This window comes from Bufo bufo, chromosome 1 (assembly GCF_905171765.1).
Source record: "Bufo bufo chromosome 1, aBufBuf1.1, whole genome shotgun sequence".
Lineage (NCBI taxonomy): Eukaryota > Metazoa > Chordata > Amphibia > Anura > Bufonidae > Bufo > Bufo bufo.
The window spans coordinates 185,060,785-185,083,466 of NC_053389.1; the positions used below are offsets into that span (position 1 = coordinate 185,060,785).

Sequence of the window (22,682 nt, forward strand, 5' to 3'; positions counted from 1 at the left end):
CTGTGTAATTACAAGTACTCACTCCATTCACTTAAATTCATTACACTACTCCACCGCTAAAGGGGAGAGAACGCGTAGTGTAAGGCCTCATGCACACGCCGTTGTCCAGCCGTGGCCATATTGCGGCCTGCCCCACACAATCCGGAGCTGCAGTGCGGAACGGAGGCACGGAACCCCAGGGAAGCACTACGGAGTGCTTCCGTGGTGTTTCTGTCCGTGCCTCCGCACAGCAAAAAAATAGAACATGTTCTATTTTTTTACGGTGCGGACGGATCACGGACCCAATTCAAGTTGAATGGGTCTCCATCCGTCCCGGCCGCCACATGGATGTTACCCATGCATTGGGGACCGCAAATTGCGGTCCCCAATGCACGGAACGGCGGCACAGCAGCCATGTGCATGAGGTGTAATGAAGAAGAAGCAGCACTCGCATTAAGAGCCGTCTCCTCTTCAAACAGCTGATCGGCAGGGATGCCAGGTGTCGGACCCCCGCCTATCAGATATTGATGACCTATCCTATCAATAGTATAGGGGATAATTTCTGATTGGTGGGGTTTATCTGCGCTGATTCTCATGCAGAAGAACCACAGCGTAATACAGTACCAGCAAAGTGTGCGAGATTAGACAAATCTGATGGATACTTAGTTTTTTTCTACCGTACGGAAATTGAACTGGCTCACGCATTTTGAAATCTGCAGCATGTCAACCGTTTGTGCAAGTTTTGTTGTGTATTTCATCCTTTTCAATGCAAGAGTGATATCTGTGACAAAACCGCACCAAATCTGCTGCTCAGGAAGCTGCAGCACAGCTCATTTCTCAGGATCGGTGATCAGAAAGTAATGGTATATACAAAATGCATTTGCATTATATGAGGCATTATAGTCCAGGTCAGGGATCTACAACTTTCATGGGATTATAAATCATACCCAAACCATATAACCAACCTTGACCAAATAAAAATACACGTGTACACTTTAATGGGTGGAATAAATTAGGCCACGGCCATCTTTATTAAAGATTTGCTTAAAGTCATTTAACAATAAATCATCATAAAATAAAACCATGAATAAATTAAATCATCATCATCAATATCTTATTAACAAACCAATAATTAGACCAGCCACAAGCTCGGCCTAAACTACTGACTCAACTCGTCCGCTCACCTTATCAGTGAGCGACTTTTACCCTCCTTCTAATAAAGTAGCCGTGACAAATAGCAAAACAAAAGGGGAAGGGCGGGCAGCAATCCTTTCCACAGGTACTTGTCTGACAGCGCACGGCTGGCAGACACCACTATTATAAACCCGAACCAGGTCCCAAGCCCAAAGCTCCCTACCCAATCCTTATTCCATTCTGCCCAGCAACGGCATCTAATAGGTCCCTCCCAGACCCAATGAATGACCTCTGCCCAGTAACCCTACTATTTTTAGCCCCTATACCTCACATCTTTGGCGTGCAAAACCCTAAATGTAAATCGCTGGGATGATTATAATCCCATGAGGATCCCTCCATATTTCTTTCCGGGATCCTGACATGGGATTATAAATCATACCCAAACCCCATAACCAATACCAATAGCTTAATCAATACAAAAAATACATGCGAACACCTTGAATGGGTGGAATAAATAAGGCCACGGCCATCTTTATTAAAGATTAGCTTAAAGTTAAATCACAATAAATCATCATAAAATAACTCATCAATAAATTAACTCATCATCAATATCTTATTAACAAACCAATAATTAGACCAGCCATAAGCTCGGCCTAAACTACTGACTCAACTCGTCCGCTCACCTTATCAGTGAGCGACTTTTACCCTCCTTCTAATAAAGCGCCGTGACAAATAAAATAAAAAGAGGGAAGGGCGGGCGGGGGCAGCAAAACTTCCCTCAGGTACTTGTTCTGACAGCACACAGCTGGCAGACACCTCTTCTTATAGCCCTAACCTGGTTCCAGCCCAGAAATCCCACCCAATCCCATACCTGTTGCTGGGCATCCCTACTCCATTCTGCCCAGCAACGAAATTCCATAGGTTCCTCCCTGACCCAATCACTGACCTCTCCCCTTCTGCCCAGTAACCCACCTATTCTTAGCCCTGAACCTCCTTTTTTCTGGCGGGAAAAATTCCCACCAAAAGCTCCTAATGTAAAACTCTGGGATGATGATAATCCCATGTGGATCCCTCCATATTTCTTTTCGGGATCCTGACATTCACTTCTATAGTGATTCCAAAAACAGTCTAGCAAATTTGCATGCTGGGAGTTGTAGTTTCACAACAGCTGGAGTGTTGTAGTTTGCTGATCCCCAGTCCAGGTCTATTTCAATTATTCACATTCCATGGGCTGCAGGCACGCGTGCTACAAATGTAAAATGTGAATTCAACAAGCCTTAACACAAAGTGTAAAATGCAATGTACTAGGCCCCAGCTGTGTTTACTAGCAGAGGCCTGCTGCTGGGGATGGGAGGGGATAGCTGTGTGTTAGGAGGGACTTCATGCCCCTGCAGCCTCTATATAGGGGGAGGGGCGGCTCGTCCATTCATTTCATTTGCCTGCATTGTACAGATAATCATGGAGTCCCAGATCAGGCACAACTTCCACCAGGATTGTGAGGCAGGCCTCAACCGCACTGTGAACCTGAAATACCACAGCTCGTACATCTACCTGTCTATGGTGAGCCGCCACCGACCTTGTGACTAACACTTCCGTGTTGTGTCCCTGCCATGTGTGTCTGAATGAAGCACCATGTCAACCCTTCATGTGTTCCTTCTACTAAACTCTCCCCCTCTCTGCTGCATAGTTTCTTGTTGTGCTCTGCCTCTCTTATTGCGTAAGTTCTCACGTATCACCTGGTGTTTCGCAACTGTGAAGATTAAAAGGTGCAGTCCTGTTGTTTTGTATTGAAATATTTGCTTATGTAGATATTATGTCATGAAAAATTCTGGATCTCCTTCATGCGGCATATGCATAAAAATAAACCCCTGTGTATGTATGATATGTGCGTTACGTGTATGAATGTGACCCTTTCCACCACGCATCCAACGTCTCTATATAGCAATCTTCAATATTGGACACATCTCGGGGTAATATATGAGCACTGGTGCTCTAGTATGGCAGAAGAGCGGTTAAGGAAATGGTGCAATCCTTGTAACCGCTCAACACCTACTACCGTGTTCCCCAAATTCTGGGGTGTGTAGCAGACTGAAGGAACACAGGCTGAACTGGATGGACACATGTGTTTTTTTGTTGTTTTTTTTGTTTGTTTTTCAGCCTTATAAACTATAACCCCTTGTGCAGAGTTTGGCCCCATTCACGTTTTTACGGACCAGATGCGGACACATTAACTTCAAAGGGGCCACAAAAAATTCATTGCTGATTTTTATGCGTTTCTGCAGCATATCCGTGCAAAAATCTGCATTGTCTAACATCGTTTTATTTGATGCAGTTTTGCCACAGATCATTGAAAAGGGTGAACTCCACAGCTAAAGCCGCAACCATAATGGACATGCCGCAGATTTTAAAATCCACAATGCTGGTGTAGTTTCACACACCAAAAAAAAATATATATTGTGTGCAAATTTCACACTTTTCAATGGAAGTATGAGATCTGAGGCAAAATCACATCAAATCCACAACACAATCTGCAAGTGACCGATGCGGATTTGGTGCCCAAACGTACAAAAATGTGTGCAGAGTTTCTGCAAGCCTACCCACACTGGTGCCTAACGCTGCAGCTTTCTCAAACTACCCATACACCTTTTTAGGTTATGTTCACCTCATTCACATTTCTGTGTCACGTCCATGAAAAAAAAAGTGTACGTGTTTCATCTGTGAAGGATCCGTAGTTGGTCTGTGTCCGTTTTTACTAGGGATCGACCGATATTGATTTTTTTTAGGGCCGATACCGATAATTTGTGAACTTTCAGGCCGATAGCCGATAATTTATACCGATATTCTGGGAATTTTCATTTTTGAGAAAAAAAAAAAATTCCTACACAAATCTGCTGAAAATTAATATGTTTATTGTTAATGTGTATTTTTTTTGTTTATTGTTAATGTGTATTTTTTTTTTATAAATTTTTCATTTATACTTAATATTTTTGTGTTTTTTTTTTTTTTTTTTTTTACTAACTTTTAACCCCCTTAGGGACTAGAACCTTTGTCCTATTCACCCTGATAGATCTCTATCAGGGTGAATAGGATCTCACACTGTCCCTGCTGCTCTGTGCATAGTGCACACAGCAGCATGGAGCTGAACATGGCAGCCAGGGCTTCAATAGCGTCCTGGCTGCCATGGTAACCGATCGGAGCCCCAGGCTTACACAGCTGGGGCTCCGATCGGAGGAGCAAGGGAGAGGGGATCCTGTGGCCACTGCCACCAATGATTAATACTGGGTGGGGGGGGGGGCGCACTGCGCCACCAATGTTTTTACTATTGGCCGGGATGGGGGTGGGGGGCGCACTGCGCCACCAATGATTAATACTGGGGGGCTTGGGGGGGCGCACTGCGCCACCAATGAAGATAAGTCTATCGATCATTCATATATACAGGAGGCGGGAGCTGGCTGCAGAATCACATAGCCGGCTCCCGACCTCTATCAGCGGTAGCTGCGATCCGCGGCACCTGAGGAGTTAACTACCGCGGACCGCAGCTATTGCTCATAGAGGTCGGGAGCCGGCTATGTGATTCTGCAGCCAGCTCCCGCCTCCTGTATATATGAATGAATGAAAGGCTTATCTTCATTGGTGGCGCAGCGGCCACAGCCCCTCCCCTCCTCTTATGTTCTATCCCCTAATTGGCGGCAGCAGCAGCACAGGGGGAGGAGACACTGCTTCCTTCTCCCCTGTGCTGCGGAGGGAACACAGAGAGCGCTGTCAGCAGCGCGTTCTGTGTTCCCCATACGTTATCGGTATATCGGCAAAATTGATGCCGATAACGTTCAAAATCCTCAATATCGGCCAAACCGATAATCGGTCGATCCCTAGTTTTTACCATCTGTGTGTCATCTGTAATTCACTGACGTTGCTCAGCTGAAAATACATTTTCAAAGAATCTATTAGTCCTCAGTGAAAAACTGACACCACACAGATGTGTCAGTGATTTTAACGGACCCATAGACTTCAATGGGCGTGCTTGGTCCGCATCATGGATCGAAGTAGTGCATGTCCCCGTGATTATTTTTTTACTGACCCACGGTCAGTAAAAAAAAAAAAAAACATTGAAATGTGAACAGACACCTTCAAATCAATGGGAATGTATGCTGTCTACTGAAAATGCGGACAGCACACGTTAGTGAAAAACGGAAATGTGAACAAGGCCTATGTCGTTGCTAATAACCTTTCTATAGGGTTCCATGTGGCTGCATATTTTTACACTGCTGATTTGAAATGCACTTCTAGAATGACAAGCACTTGTTTACGGCTGATTTTTGCCAAAATGCACTCCAAAATTCGTCAGTCTTAGGCTACTTTCACATCTGTGCTTTGGTTTCCGGTTTTGAGATCAGCAGAGGATCCCAAAACGGGACCAAAATGGTTCTGTTTAACACATCTGGATACATCTGTTCAGTTAGGATGCGGTTGTGTTAGGCCTAGTTCACACGAACGTATGGCTTTTATAGTTTTTCACGGATCCGTTCCGTTGTGTTTCCATTCCGTTTTTCCGTATGCCATGTACAGTATACACTAATTACATAGAAAAAAATTGGGCTGGGCATAACATTTTCAATAGATAGTTCAGCAAGAACGGAACGGATACGGAAGACATACGGATGCATTTCCGTATGTGTTCCTTTTTTTTTTTTTTGCGGACCCATTGACTTTAATGGAACCACGGAACGTGATTTGCGGCCAAATATTGGACATGTTCTATCTTTAAACGGAAATGGAATGCATACGGAACACATTCCGTTTTTAATGCGGAACCATTGAAATGAATGGTACCGTATACAGAACACAAAAAAAACGGCCCGTAGACTTGCAGAAAAAACGATCGTGTGAACTAGGCCTTAAAGGGCTTCTGTCACCCCACTAAAGTCATATTTATTTTTTTGGCTACTTTAAATTCCTTATACTGCAATTTATCAATCTATAATGCTCTTACTCATTTTCGTTCAGTAGTTTAATCAAAAAACTGACTTTTATAATATGTAAATTGCCTCTCTACCAGCAAGTAGGGCGGCTACTTGCTGGTAGCAGCCGCATCCTCCTCTCATAAAGACGCCCCCTCCGCATGTTGATTGACAGGGCCAGCAAACGAGCTCGTCTTCTGACTGGCCCTGTCTGCAATTCAAATCCCGCACCTGTCTTCATTCGGCGCAGGCGCTCTGAGAGAAGGAGGCTCGCCTCCTCAGCACTCCCTCAGTGCGCCTGTGCCGATGACTTCACCGAAAGAAGACGTCATGGGCGCAGGCGCACTGAGGAGGCGAGCATCCTTCTCTCAGAGTGCCTGCGCCGAATGAAGACAGGCGCGGGATTTGAATTGCAGACAGGGCCAGTCAGAGGATGAGCGCGTTCGCTGGCCCTGTCAATCAACGTGAGGAGGGGGCGCGCGTCTTTGAGAGGAGGATGCGGCTGCCACCAGCAAGTAGCCGCCCTACTTGCTGGTAGAGAGATAATTTACATATTATAAAAGTCTATATTTTTTTTTTATTAAACTACTGAACGAAAATGAGTAAGAGCATTATAGATTGATAAATCGCAGTATAAGGAATTTAAGTAGCCAACAAAAAAAAATAAAAAATGACTTTAGTGGGGTGACAGAAGCCCTTTAAATAAACATGGAACAAACCGGATCCGTCACTAAAAACAATGCAAGTCTGTGGGTGACTGACGGATCCGGGACCATTGACTTTTTACACTGTTTTAGTGACTGATCTGGTTTGTTCCATTTCAGTGACCGGACACAACTGCAGCTTACAGCGGTTTCATGTCCAGTCACAAAACGGAATGCTGCCGGAAAGGAAGGCGTACTGCTGCATCCTGAACGGAGCATACCCTATTCACAATACATTAGCCCTAAACGAAACTGTTTTGGCCCCGCTTTGAGATCCTCTGCCGGATCTCAAAACCGGAATGCCAAAATGCTGATGTGAAACTGGCCTTATTCAGTATGCTGAAAAATGGAATAGACTGTTCATGCAGCTAAAAATAAAATCCACAGCATATTCGCCCATGCAAAACGGGCATTTTATGTGGTCAATTGTACAAGATGCTATTAAATAGCTTCCCATTTTCAATAGAAACGTGTTTGTTTGTTTTTTGTCCCCCTTCTCGCCCCAGCAGCAATACCCATTCCATTCAATTTGGAAAGGAAGTAAATCCCAATGGGATTTGGTGCACATATGACAATTTTGCTGCCAAAACAGAGCTGTTCTCAGAGGCACACAAGGCTCCTTTCACACTAGCGTTTTGGCTTTCCGTTTCTGAGATCCGTCATGGGCTCTCACAAGCGATTCGTTTTGCCTTAATGCATTCTGAATGGAAAAGGATCCGCTCAGAATACATCAGTTTGCCTCCGATCAGTCACCATTCCACTCTGGAGGCGGACACCAAAACACTGCTGTCTGCAGCGTTTTTCTGTCCGCGATGTGGTGCGGAGCAAGAAGGATCCGTCCTGGCACACAATGTAAGTCAATGGGGACGGATCCGTATTCTCTGGCATAATAGAAAACTGATCCGTCTTACACCATTAAAAGTCAATGAGGGACGGATCCGTCATGGCTATAGAAGACCTAATGCAACCGGCTCCGTTCATGACTGTTGTATTATTGTAATGGAAGCGTTTTTGCAGATCCATGACTGATCCACAAAAAAAACGCTAGTGTGAAAATAGCCTAAGTTTTTAATCTGCCCTCTATCGTTTTGTGGAACGGACGAATCGCGGACCCCATTCAAGTGACTGGGTCCGTGATCCGCATGCGGCTGGCACACGGTTGGTGCCCGGGCATTGCAGACCGCAATTTGTGGCCCACAGCACGGGCACGGCGGGACAACGGCTGTGTGAATGAGCCTTTATTCTGAGATTTACTATTCTTATATCTTATGATATAAAAATCAGCATATAATTTACATTTAATAAATGGTCGTGTACAATTACGATTTTCCTGCTACTCTCCTACAGGCCTCCTATTTTGATCGTGATGATGTAGCGCTGGCAAATTTTTCCAAGTTTTTCCATGAGCGTTCAGAGGAGGAGAGGGAACATGCAGAGAAGCTCATCAAGTATCAGAACCAGAGAGGAGGACGTGTGTACCTCCAGAGCATTGAGGTGAGCGTTCAGTCCTCTCATTCCATTCTATTCATACTGGCTTCTACATTTTATGCTGCGGAGGCTGGTTTGTGTAATGGAAGGGTTTATGATGGGGGTTATCTTACTGTGAAAGCTGACCTATGGAGTTTTCACATTCATCTGTTATCTAGTAAGCCATACCATGGTACAGCTCTATCTCGGAGTTACAGTAACAACCGTTTTAGACGAGATGTAGAGACTTCATATATGGAGTTTTAAACTGAAACCAATATTTTAGATTATTTCTGCCTGAAGTGAATGTTTGCTGACCACTAGAGTGCCCCAACTTATCCCTGAAATCATGGTGCTTAGTCTATGCTCTTTCTTCCTTCCCAAATGTATCAAATGTATTTCATAGCAAAAGTCTATGCATGCGTAACAATTATCCATCCATCAGAGTAAGAGGGGCTTCCCTGTGGAATGATGCAGACTCTTGATTGACAAACTATTTTTATTTGAATGGTGCCAACACTTTATGGCACAACTTTTCGTAGTGGTCCTTTATGGCAGTTTAGGTAGTGCCAAACCTACTGCCTTTTTCCTGTCCTACTGTGTTCTTGGTCACTGCTGCATTTACCACTCTGGAGCCAACCTTTCCTTATGACCTTCTGCACTCTACTCGATGTCATAGGAACTCCAGCACCTCAGCGTCAGTCCCACAATGCTTTTCTTCTCCTTTTCTCCTGCCGGTTGGTAGCCAGGTGACTGTTTTCTGCCAATTCGCACAGAAGCCTGTTGCCTCTAATACACAAAAGGGCAAAAAGTGCAAACGACGCAAGCAGGGGTAACAACAAACTTAGAGGGTTGTCCCATGACGACAACTTATCCCCGGTCCACTAAATAGTGTATAGGTGTCTGACTGGCAGGGGGTCCAACTGATGGGGCCCCATCAATCATGGGAACTGGGGCCCATGCTCCCAGTTTGAATGGAGTGGTAGACAGTGGTCAGACCCCTGCTGACCAGATACTTGTGCCCTATCCAGTGGATAGGGAATAAGTTGTCTTCATGGGACAATCCCTGAAAACTTAAATGGGAATACACACCATTACTGTAGGGCGAGTCAGGGTTACCACTCTTCTATGTGATTTGCGAATCTTTTGAGTAGTGGCTAGGGGCCCTTCAGTCACACTTCTCCCTGCTTTGAGAGACCAGCATGATTCCTGTAAGCAATATGGCTGCTAAAACCTTACTGAATATTCAAATACTCACATTAGATTTGTCTTGATTCAAGGCAAAGGCCAGAATTGGGGGAGGGAAGGAGAAGAAATGGCTGTACATTACAGTAGTGGCTGTTACTAGATAACTATGACTTCTCTTTGATTAGAAACCAGAAAAAGATGATTGGACAAATGGTATGGAAGCCCTACAGACTGCTCTGAAGCTGGAGAAGACCGTAAACCAAGCTCTGCTGGATCTACACCGTGTAGCTGGAGATAAGAATGACCCTCATGTAAGAAAATGTGTTTGCAACTCCCTAAAATTACCTGTTCATCACATAAGGGTTCCTTATATTGATGGAGAAAAAAGGGGTTGTTCAGTAGGTAGTTATTGATTACATATCTTCAGGATAGGTCATCAATATCTGATCAACTTGGATCCAACTCCTGGCACACTCGCCGATCAGCTGTTTGAGGAGGAGGTGGCGCTTATCTGAGCTCTGCTTCAAAATTACACTGTGCCTTGCCTCATCCCGAAATAGACAGACCCTTGCCAATCGCATATTGATTGATCAATATGTTCCTGCTGCACAACCCCTTTTAATTATGGGAGGTTTAGTGGCTACAGATGTTCTGGTGCCCTGGCAGCTGAGGGCACCCAAGAATCCTGCTGCTCAGCAGACCTACTAAAATACTATAAGGGTGCCTTCAGACGTTGCAGAATTCTCCGCACCACAAAGACATCCCCTATGTTAGCCTATGGGGATGAAAAGCGTCAATACCTGTGTTCTGTTCCGCTGCAGAATTAACATTCCTCAGCGGAACAGAACGAAAATAGTTTTGTTGTGGATTTCTTGTAGCTAAATGTCTGTTAATTTCAACGGAGATGTAGTCTGCACAGAAATCCTCAGCCTCCTGCTAAAAACAACTGGGGCACAATGAGAGATTTCAGCCCATCCTGTTCTGATGTTAATGAGGTACCCACACAATATTTGTTCCGCATTGAGTGTGCTGCTATATATAATAATTTTAAACTTTCATATAAAAGTATTAGGCCTCTTTCACACGGGCGTTGCAGAAAAATGTGCGGGTGCGTTCCGGGAACACCCACGATTTTTCTGCGCGAGTGCAAAACATTGTAATGCGTTTTGCACTTGCGTGAGAAAAATCACGCATGTTTGGTACCCAAACCTGAACTTCTTCACAGAAGTTCGGGCTTGGGTTAGGTGTTGTGTAGAGGTTATTATTTTCCCTTATAACATGGTTATAAGGGAAAATAATAGCATTCTGAATACAGAATGCTTAGTAGGTGATCAATTGAGGGTTAAAAAAAATATATATAATTAACTCTCCTTCTCTTGTTTGCGTAGTTCCCGGTCTCTTCTTTACTTCTATGATGAGCTGTGGGCTAAAGGACCTTTGACGTCAGATCACATGCTCCAATCACATGGTACATCACCGTGGTGATGGACCATGTGATTGGAGCATGTGATCTGACGTCAAAGGTCCTTTAGCCCACAGCTCATCATAGAAGTAAAGAAGAGACCGGGAACTACGCGAACAAGAGGAGAAGGTGAGTTATTTTTTTTTAAACCCTCCAGCGCTATTGTACTATGCATTCTGTATTCAGAATGCTATTATTTTCCCTTATAACCATGTTATAAGGGAAAATAATACAGTGAATAGACTGTCACCTAGCAACCATGCGTGAAAATCGCACCGCATCCGCACTTGCTTGCGGATGCTTGCGATTTTCACGCAACCCCATTCACTTCTATGGTGTCTGCGTTGCGTGAAAAACGCAGAATATAGAGCGTGATGCGTGAAAATCGCCGCTCATCTGAACAGCCCTATAGAAATGAATGGGTCGGTATTCAGTGTGGGTGCAATGCGTTCACCTCACCCATCGCATCCGCGCGGAATACTCGCCCGTGTGAAAGGGGCCTTAATGTGTTTTCAGTCCCCATTACTTTTGGCAGTCAGTTATTATTTGACCTATCCCCTGCCTCAATGGGACTTGCTGGATCCCACAGCCTCTACTATATGGACAGGAAGTCATTTTCTCAATTCATTGCTATGCAAGCATTGATGACTGTCTCATAGGATGGAAGAGAGAATGTGACTTCCTCTCCACATGTCAAATGCTGAGGGACCCAGCAAGCCTCATCAGAGGCCGCATACTCTCATACCGGCATGCTTCTAAAAGGGAGAGGGACAAATGCCTCTTTAAAGGGTTATCCAGTCACTGTGAAAAGTTAACCAGTCTCTATGAACTGCTATGGCAAGTTGTATCCTAATAACTATTCTAGGCAGCGAGAGCATCCATGGCCACTGGGTGCCCACCTGACTGCAAGTTGGCCCCTCATTAAAAGTCCCAGGATGGTGTTCAGCACATGTGGCTTCCAATACAGATGGGGAAGTTTGCGGTTTCTGTCACTAGAGAATCCCTTTTATAATTAAATTAAATTTTTTCTCTTTATTTGCAGATGACTGATTTCTTGGAGTCTCCATTTTTGTCGGAGAGCACCGAGACCATAAAGAAGCTTGGAGATCACATAACCAGCCTGAAGAAAATGTGGAGCAGTCACCCTGGCATGGCAGAGTATCTGTTCAATAAGCATACACTGGGTTGACTGCTTCTGCAATCGCCTACCTCTCGTTGCTCCAGTATTTCTATGTAGGCAGTGGAGAGGACATTATTTTATCAGGACCAATTACATTCGCCTCTTTTTCCAGCATCATATTGGCAATAAAATATTTGGTACAAAATCTCTTCTGACTTGTTTCGTTCTAGTGTCGTAGAAGTTGCACGAACATGGAAAAACGTGAAAAATCTGAACTCTGGCGACCTGCTATCAATAGAAAATGTCTGTATAATACTCACTGTAAAAATGATTCCCTGGCCCTCTGTGTGGTGACTATACCGCAGTACCACTACATTCATAATGCTGTTAGGTGGCTGTGTTGTTCAGTTGCTGTTGGCAAGTGACCTTATTTAAGTATTTGTTTTAGACAGATAATCACAAACTTTTTAGTATTTTTGTAAAGCTGATCCCAGCACTATGGGGAGATTTATCAAAACTGGTGTACCAATTAGATTCCACCTTTCACTTTCGAGCTCCCCCTTGGAAAATGAAAGATGGAATCTGATTGGTTGCTATGGGCAACTAAGGCAGTTTTCTTTTACACCAGTTTTGATAAATCTCCCCCATGAATGTAGTTGACGGGAATCAGATCTGTAGAGTCTGTGGAAGTAGAGTTAGCCTTCCAGTAGAACATGCAAGGGCACTTGCTCTAAAGAAACCCTGATCAACTAGAGCAGTGAAGCTGTCTGACTCGGATTAAGGCCTATTGCACACGACCGTATGGCTTTTTCAGTGTTTTGCGGTCCGTTTTTCACGGATCCGTTTTTTGTTTCCGTTCCGTTTTTCCTTATGGCATATACAGTATACAGCAATTACATAGATAAAATTGGGCTGGGCATAACATTTTCCATAGATGGTTCAGCAAAAAACGGAACGGAAACGGAAGACATACGGATGCATTTCCGTATGTGTTCCGTTTTTTTGCGGACCCATTGACTTGAATGGAGCCACGGAACGTGATTTGCGGGCAATAATAGGACATGTTCTATGTTAAAACGGAAATACGGAAACGGAATGCATACGGAGTACATTCCGTTTTTTTTTTTTTTTGCGGAACCATTGAAATGAATGGTTCCGTATACGGAACGCAAAAAAATGCCAGTAAACGGGAAAAAAAAACGGCCGTGTGCAGGAGGCCTAATATTGTGGACTGTAATTGGTTCTGTTGGGACCGCTACAGGGCCTTGTTATCAATTCAGATAAGGTACACAGAGGAAACTTCTGCTATTTATCACCTGCATATTACATGCAGAAAATTAAGAGTATTGAGAAATATTATTATACATATTGATTTGTATGCTGTTTTATGTGCTACGCCACACCCAGGACATGAAGGTTGATGCTGTCATTCAGTGATAAATGCTTGTGAGGTCACAGCAGTTACATGATAGAAACCCACGTGAGGTCACAGCAGTTACCTGATAGAAACCCACTTGTGAGGTCACAGCAGTTGTCTGAATAAAACACTTATAATGTCACGGCGTCTTACCTAAATAAATCCATGCCTCCCAACTAAAAAGCCCAAGAAAGGACACTATAAGCAATTTGTTTTACGCTAAGCCACGCATCTAGCTCTTCCCAATGTCTATCTACATAGTATAATGCCCCCTTAGTGACCCCGCACAGCAGAATGCCCCTGTTGAATGGTGTTCATTCTGCTCTCCCCAGAAGTAGGCACAAAGAAGTGACATAATTACGCCTGCTGACAGGAGCATGAGAACACAGGGGAATAATCTTCATTCTCTGGCCTCAGCGCTCTGTCATTCAGCTCTGCAGGAGCAATGAGAGACTGCTGGCAGTTGAATGGTGGAGCAGGGTGGCGGTGCGTACAGCTTCCTGCTTCACCATTGAACTCAACTGTCTGTGTCCGTAGGATACAGAGATAATTGAGAGCAGGATATACCACAGCCATTCCAGGACCATGTGACCGCTACCCCCCCTCCCCCCCCATAGGCCACTAGGCCTGAAGCATATGAGGCAGTAGAATTGAGAAGGTGGTCGCAAAGCAATAATTGCCGGGTCTGAAGAGGTGCAGTGACCTCATCACAGCTACCTGAGTCATTATACAGGCTGAAAGAGGCTTGTGGCCTGCACTGTAGATGGTAGCTTGGAATAGTACTCAGGTAAGGGCTCTTTCACACCTGCGTTCTTGTCTTCCGGCATAGAGTTCCGTCGTCGGGGCTCTATGCCGGAAGAATCCTGATCAGGATTATCCTAATGCATTCTGAATGGAGAGTAATCCGTTCAGGATGCATCAGGATGTCTTCAGTTCCGGTACGGAACGTTTGTTGGCCGGAGAAAATACCGCAGCATGCTGCGCTTTTTGCTCCGGCCAAAAATCCGGAACACTTGCCGCAAGGCCGGATCCGAAATTAATGCCCATTGGAAGGCATTGATCCGGATCCGGCCTTAAGCTAAACGTCGTTTTGGCGCATTGCCGGAGCCGACATTTAGCTTTTTCAGAGTGGTTACCATGGCTGCCGGGACGCTAAAGTCCTGACAGCCATGGTAAGTGTAGTGGGGAGCGGGGGAGCAGTGTACTTACCGTCCGTGCGGCTCCCCGGGCGCTCCAGAGTGACGTCAGGGCGCCCCAAGCGCATGGATCACGTGATCGCATGGATCACGTCATCCATGCGCATGGGGCGCTCTGACGTCACTCTGGAGCGCCCCGGGAGCCGCACGGACGGTAAGTATACCGCTCCCCCGCTCCCCACTACTACTATGGCAACCAGGACCTTAATAGCGTCCTGGGTGCCATAGTAACACTGAACGCATTTGGAAAACGGTTCCGTCTTCAAATGCTTTCAGTACACTTGCGTTTTTCCGGATCCGGCAGGCACCTCCGGCAACGGAAGTGCATGCCGGATCCCAACAACGCAAGTGTGAAAGAGGCCTAAGTATTAGATTATTTATTTATTTTTACTTATCCACTTGGAGAGTGTACTGGGTACTATAGGAGGAATTTTTAATATTGGGGGCTGTATGGGACATTATTATTATTGGGGATACCAAACGAGGCATTTTTATTACTGGGGACACAATAGGAGGGGGGGGGGGGCATTATTATTACTAATTATTCCCAAAAAGAAAAAACTTTAATGAGATTATTTTAAAAAAATGCATTGCGCACTTTCCGCAGGCTCCATTGTCAAAATTCCTATTATTGCCTACAAAACGTATGCAAAATGTTTTTGCTGTCCTATAGAAATGGATGGGTCAGTGTGCGAGCCATGAAAAATGTGGATCAGACGCAGACCAAAAACAGGGTCGTGTGAATGAGGCCTTAGAGATGCTCCACATTTACCAAGCATCTGATAAATTTGATACATTTGGCACAAATTACAGTAAGGCAGACTCCTGCAAAACTGAAGCTCCTGATAAATCTCCCCTTTATCGTTTATGATGCTAAATTTTCCATTCACACATATTCTGTTGCATGTGAAATGAAAGCAATGAACCAACAGAGGCAAAGGATAGCTGGTTGATTACAGATCCAAGCAAATTACACAATAGACTCTTACCCAACCTCTGTTGTGCCACAATACCATTTTTTTTCTCAGGTCACATACAAGGCGTCAGCAGGTATACACAGGGAACTGAAATCGTCATTTCATAAACTGTAGTTTCATACTAAGGCGTCGTGCACACAATCGGATTACTGATTCGAGCTGCACAGATCCATAATACGGGCTCTATTTTTCTTTTCTATCAAAACATTTTCAAAACATAACAAAAAAAAGGAGACTAAACATCAGAAAAGTCATGGTCATACGCCAATTCTATTCAGACCCATCGAAAACCATGTTACACTTAACAATTATGCATCCCATGACGGGCGCCAAGGGGGAGAAGGAAAGAGGAGAAAGAAAAAAAAAAAAAAGGGGAGGAGAGGGGGAACCACTTAGCTTTAAAAGGGTTATCAATTTCTCAAACCCCCCCCCCCCTTCCCCACACACACACATGTGCCAGTATCCTCACCGGTAATATACTTACCCCGCTCCCCTTGCCGCTCCTGGTCTCCGCACCCCCGCAGCTGCTTCTCCCTGCACATGGATGAAAACATCCGGTGTTGGGGGGGGAGCAGCCAATGGCAGGTGGGGAAGGGGACGAGCCTCCCTAGCATCGTGGGTGACGCTAGGGAGGCTCATCCCAGTCTGCCATTGGCCTCTTTCCCCCCGACATTGGATGTTTTCATCCATGTGCAGGGAGAAGCAGCTGCGGGGGTGCGGAGACCAGGAGCGGCGCCGGGAGCGGGGTAAGTATATTACCGGTAAGGGGCCCTCACATGTGTGGGAAGGGGGTGGTTGAGAAATTGGATAACCCCTTTAAGAGGGGATAATCCTTCTAGAGGATTGAGATGCTGATAAGCAGCAGATGCAGTGGAATAAAGGTGGCTGAGGTTCAAGGGGGAGGTTGAATGACCAGTGTGACCGAATGTATTCTATCAGGTCCCTCCAAAACTAAGACACCCTGGGGCAGGTCCATATGCCACGCCAGAAATCTGAGGCAGGTTCCTTACACCTAGGGCCGTGAGTAATGCGCTCTGGAAACAGAGGAGATGGAGAGAAATTGAAACCATATATAGCATTATGCATCATCTTGAAGAAGGATTCCCGCCATCTTTCATTTATGACACAGGAGCAACTTTTTGCCCAACCCTCTAGACTTTTCTCCCTTATCTCTGCTTCCTGGGTAATCCCTTCCCATTCAGTAAAAAGCTTAGATGCCGACACTTTCAAAAAGTTGCTAGACATGGCTCTATAAAGTCCCGAGATAGAGACCAAGCGCAAAGTAGGTCCTACAATATCATTGAAGGTAGTCGTAAGTGCTTTCTTAGATAAATCTCGGAATGTATGTTTGCAGAAAGACATCACTTGCATAATGTGTAGAAAATGGGAGTCTGGTAATTGGTACTTTTCCTTCAATTCCTGGGGAGTATACTAGTGTTTAATCCCCACATGCATCAGATGTTCTGTCCTGACTATCTCTCTTTCCCGTGGAATCTTTGGGAAAAATTTTTTGTATGGAACCCCAAACCTGGGGGTACCTGCAATTGTTCTATGTAATGTAATGCCATAGTTGACAACTGTCCAGAATTTGCAAGGACTGTCCCTGATTTTCAGAGACAGTCCTAGCAAATTTGAGCTATCCCGTACTAAAAATGGGTGGGGCTAATGATAATCAAGTCCATAAGTGGGTGATTGCAGGGAAGGATTTTGGATGCCCTGATTTTTACCCACCTAGGCATTGGTAAGTATCTAGTGCTAATGTTTTGTACATCAGCAATGATAAGGTATGGTTGACATTAGAAATGGAAATTACAATCCCATTCCTCCTCTCTTGGTAGGAGTGGGCTGGTCCTACTTTCTGCCAGGGAGGGGGTGTTCTAGAGAGCTAGCTAGGCTAGTAAGGAAGCACGAACATCTGCTCCCGCTCTATGGGTATTTAGGGCCACAGAATCAGCTCAACTGTGAGAAGCACTGCTTCATGGAGACTGAGGCCCTGATTTATCATGCCTTCACTCCAGAATTCTGGCTTCAAAAAGTCCCAAAATAGGGCTTTTAAACTTTTTCCACTGTATTGTTACACCACTCACTCCAGTTTTGAAATGAGTGGAAAAGTGGCTGTGGTTAGCTTTATTAAAGGGTTTCTATCACTTCGTATGACATAATTAGCTGTCAGACACTAGCGATCTGCTAGTGTCTGCTCTGGCCAACCATCCTACTATAATCACTTGTGGGGCAGCGGTTTTGCAAAAAAACTAACTTTTATAAATATGCTAATGAGCCTCTAGGTGCTATATGGGCGTCATTAGCACCTAGAGGCTCCGTCTACCTTCATACGCAGCCGCCGCCCAGCGCGTCCCTCCAGCCCGCCCATGTCCTCCTCCGTGTGACGCAGCGGACGAGTTCTCACGCATGCGCCGTGCGCGGCTGCATTCGGCGCATTTGAGATCTCAGCTCGGAGCGGTCAGACATTCAATGCGCATGCGCGGCTGTATTCGGCGCATGAGATCTCAAATGCGCCGAATACAGCCGCGCACGGCGCATGCGCGAGAACTCGTCCGCTGCGTCACACGGAGGAGAACAAGGGCGGGCTGGAGGGACGCGCTGGGCGGCGGCTGTGTATGAAGGTAGACGGAGCCTCTAGGTGCTAATGACGCCCACATAGCACCTAGAGGCTCATTAGCATATTTATAAAAGTTAGTTTTTTAGCAAAACCGCTGCCCCACAAGTGATTATAGTAGGATGGTTGGCCAGAGCAGACACTAGCAGATCGCTAGTGTCTGACAGCTAATTATGTCATACGAAGTGATAGAAACCCTTTAATGAGTTTCTCTCCAGATTTATCATTGAGACTTTTAAAAAGCTGTGAAAAAAAGTTGCAACTCCAGGAGTAGGATGGAGTAGGAAAACTGGAGTATATTTTCTAAGCAAAAGTGTTAGGTTTAAGGTTAAGGCCTCTTGCACATGACTATGTATTTTGAGGTCCGCAAAAAATACGGATGACATCCGTGTGCATTCCGTATTTTGCAGAACGGAACAGCTGGCCCCTAATAGAACAGTACTATCCTTGTCCGTAATGCGGACAAGAATAGGACATGATCTATTTTTTTGCGGAACAGAAATACGGAAACCGAATGCACACAGAGTAACTTCCGTTTTTTTTGTGGACCGTATACGGAACCATTCATTTCAATGGGTCCGCAAAAAAAAAAAAAAACTGAACGGACACGGAAAGAAAATACGTTCGTGTGCAAGAGGCCTAAGACAAATTTATCAAACAATGTACAAGATTTATAAACGTGGCAAGTACAACAATGCAGACTCAAGACTTCAAATATTACCATGATAAATTCCCTTCTGAAGGTCCAAGACTGTGGATATTCTTTGCACATACAGTCAGGTCTATAAATATTGGGACATCGACACAATTCTAACATTTTTGACTCTATACACCACCACAATGGATTTGAAATGAAACGAACAAGATGTGCTTTAACTGCAGACTGTCAGCTTTAATTTGAGGGTATTTACATCCAAATCAGGTGAACGGTGTAGGAATTACAACAGTTTGCATATGTGCCTCCCACTTGTTAAGGGACCAAAAGTAATGGGACATAATAATCATAAATCAAACTTTCACTGTTTAATACTTGGTTGCAAATCCTTTGCAGTCAATTATAGCCTGAAGTCTGGAACACAGACATCACCAGACGCTGGGTTTCATTCCTGGTGATGCTCTGCCAGGCCTCTACTGCAACGGTCTTCAGTTCCTGTGTGTTCTTGGGGCATTTTCCCTTCAGTTTTGTCTTCAGCAAGTCAAATACATGCGCAATAGGATTCAGGTCAGGTGATTGACTTGGCCATTGCATAACATTCCACTTCTTTCCCTTAAAAAACTCTTTGGTTGCTTTTGCAGTATGCTTTGGGTCATTGTCCATCTGCACTGTGAAGCAGCGTACAATGAGTTCTGAAGCATTTGGCTGAATATGAGCAGATAATATTGCCCGAAACACTACAGAATTCATCCTGCTGCTTTTGTCAGCAGTCACATCATCAATAAATACAAGAGAACCAGTTCCATTGGCAGCCATACATGCCCACGCCATGACACTACAACCACCATGCTTCACTGATGAGGTGGTATGCTTAGGATCATGAGCAGTTCCTTTCCTTCTCCATACTCTTCTCTTCCCATCACTCTGGTACAAGTTGATCTTGGTCTCATCTGTCCATAGATTGTTGTTCCAGAACTGTGAAGGCTTTTTTAGCCTACTTTCACACCTGCGTTCTGGTGTCCGCTCGTGAGCTCCGTTTGAAGGGGCTCACAAGCGGCCCCGAACGCAACCGTCCAGCCCTAATGCATTCTCAGTGGACGCGGATCCGCTGAGAATGCATCAGCGAGCTGACACCTGAACGCTGCTTGCAGCGTTCGGGTGTCCGCCTGGCCGTGCGGAGGCAAGCGGATCCGTCCAGACTTACAATGGAAGTCAATGGGGACGGATCCGCTTGAAGATGACACCATATGGCTCAATCTTCAAACGGATCCGTCCCCCATTGACTTTCAATGTAAAGTCTGGACGGATCCGTTCAGGCTACTTTCAGACTTAGTTTTTTTTACAAACTATAATGCAGACGGATCCGTTCTGAACGGATACAAAACGTCTGCATTATAGGAGCGGATCCGTCTGAGCAGACATCAGACGGACCCGCTCTGAACGCTAGCGTGAAAGTAGCCTTAGATGTCGTTTGGCAAACTCTAGTCTGGCCTTCCTGTTTTTGAGGCTCACCAATGGTTTACATCTTGTGGTGAACCCTCTGTATTCACTCTGGTGAAGTCTTCTCTTGATTGTTGACTTTGACACACATACATTTACCTCCTGGAGAGTGTTCTTGATCTGGCCAACTGTTGTGAAGGGTGTTTTCTTCACCAGGGAAAGAATTCTTCGGTCATCCACCACAGTTATTTTCCATGGTCTTCCACCGCTGCATTCCTTCTTTTTTAAGAATGTTCCAAAGAGTTTTTTGGCCACGCCTAATGTTTTTGCTATCTCTCTGATGGGTTTGTTTTGTTTTTTCAGCCTAATGATGGCTTGCTTAACTGATCGTGACAGCTTTTTGGATCTCATCTTGAGAGTTGACAGCAACATATTCCAAATGCAAATAGCACACTTGAAATGAACTCTGGACCTTTTATCTGCTCATTGTAATTGGGATAATGAGGGAAAAACACACACCTGGCCATGGAACAGCTGAGAAGCCAATTGTCCCATTACTTTTGGTCCCTTACCACCACCAGGGATGAAACCCAGCGTCTGGTGATGTCTATGTGTTCCAGACTTCAGGGTGTAATTGACTGCAAAGGATTTGCAACCAAGTATTAAACAGTGAAAGTTTGATTTATGATTATTATGTCCCATTACTTTTGGTCCCTTAACAAGTAGGAGGCACATATGCAAACTGTTGTAATTCCTACACCGTTCACCTGATTTGGATGTAAATTCCCTCAAATTAAAGCTGACAGTCTGCAGTTAAAGCACATCTTGTTTGTTTCATTTCAAATCCATTGTGGTGGTGTATAGAGCCAAAAATGTTATAATTGTGTTGCTGTCCCAATATTTATGGACCTGACTGTATGTCACTACAGTCAGCGGGCTGACCGGCAACTATTGCTTCACAGAGCCTGCTACAGGTGAGGGACAACATGTTAAGACACTCATCACCATAGCACAGCTCAGGCATCCCCAAAAGCCTGCATTACACAAATAGACACCTATAGCCATAAGTGCAAACATACAGATGTTTGAGAAGGGAAATCAAGAGAGAGAGAGAGAGAGAAAAAGGACTACTTTAAAGTGCTATTGTCTGCCATCTTGCTTGCCATCATACCTCATCATCTGGGGATAGAGACATTGCACATTGAACAGATGACGGCTTTTGTTCTACGTCTGCCTGATGCTTTCACATCACCCTTCCACTGCACCGAACCCCAGGGAGTGATGGCCTGAGGGAGTACACAGTGTCATCATCAGCGCAACTATGACTCCCATCCTCTGCTCTGGCTCCTGAGGGGCTCGCTACATATGTTTCATTTTATGTTGTACTACAGATGTATTGTTCCCTGTGAACTTGCAATAAAGATTAGTATGGACTTCTCATGCTGGCTTTGTCTCGGAACTAACTCTGATCCCATCTGTTCAATCTCTTATATACAGGGCCGTCTTTACTATTGATTGGACCCTGGGCAAAAATTTACTTGGGCCCCCTGGATCCCGCTTTCCCACACCTTAGCAGGCAATCACGCCCTCCACCACAACACACACACAAAAAATCCACACACCTGGTAGAGTCCAGTGAATGACTGTAAATACTTCCAGTTCTGAAGACTCTAGCGGCTCAGGATCAGTGCTCTGGGCAGCTGGGCTCAGGCTGGAAGTGGGCACCGCTCTGCAGGAAGGAGACAAGGGCTCGGCTCACCCTAGTGTTACAGTGCACCCCACAGTATGCAGTATAGCACCCTATAGTATACAGCAACCCACAGTATGCAGTATAACACCCCACACTATACAGTACCCCACAGTATATAGTAGAGCAGTATAGCACTTCACAGTATACAGCACCCCAAACAATACACGATACAGCCCCCCACACTATACAGTACAGCAGTATAGCATACCGCACACTCAGTATACATTATACAGACCCCCACAGTATACAGTACAGCAGTATAGCCCCCCCACACTATACAGGCCCCCCACACAGTATACAGGCCCCCCACACAGTATACAGCCCCCACACAGTATACAGGGAGTGCAGAATTATTAGGCAAGTTGTATTTTTGAGGATTAATTTTATTATTGAACAACAACCATGTTCTCAATGAACCCAAAAAATTCATTAATATCAAAGCTGAATATTTTTGGAAGTAGTTTTTAGTTTTAGCTATTTTAGGGGGATATCTGTGTGTGCAGGTGACTATTACTGTACATCATTATTAGGCAACTTAACAAAAAACAAATATATACCCATTTCAATTATTTATTTTTACCAGTGAAACCAATATAACATCTCAACATTCACAAATAT

General features: G+C 44.8%; 1 protein-coding gene across 1 annotated transcript; it reads left to right on the forward strand.

The window, feature by feature from the left end:
• The first annotated feature begins 2,511 nt into the window (after positions 1 to 2,511).
• LOC121001941 (ferritin, lower subunit) lies at positions 2,512 to 12,217 on the forward strand. The gene is made up of 4 exons (XM_040433217.1): positions 2,512 to 2,673; positions 8,123 to 8,269; positions 9,616 to 9,741; positions 11,935 to 12,217. The coding sequence occupies exons 1-4, from the start codon at positions 2,572 to 2,574 to the stop codon at positions 12,079 to 12,081; spliced, it is 522 nt and encodes a 173-aa protein (XP_040289151.1). The 5' UTR covers positions 2,512 to 2,571; the 3' UTR covers positions 12,082 to 12,217.
• Positions 12,218 to 22,682: the final 10,465 nt, after the last annotated feature.

What these genes read in the sequence shown, in the direction of transcription:
- LOC121001941 (XM_040433217.1), top strand. Translation starts at nt 2,572, where the DNA reads ATGGAGTCCCAGATCAGGCACAACTTCCACCAGGATTGTGAGGCAGGC. An exon ending in CGTACATCTACCTGTCTATG is followed by an intron (nt 2,674 to 8,122) that starts GTGAGCCGCCAC and finishes ACTCTCCTACAG; the next exon opens with GCCTCCTATTTTGATCGTGA. An exon ending in TGTACCTCCAGAGCATTGAG is followed by an intron (nt 8,270 to 9,615) that starts GTGAGCGTTCAG and finishes CTCTTTGATTAG; the next exon opens with AAACCAGAAAAAGATGATTG.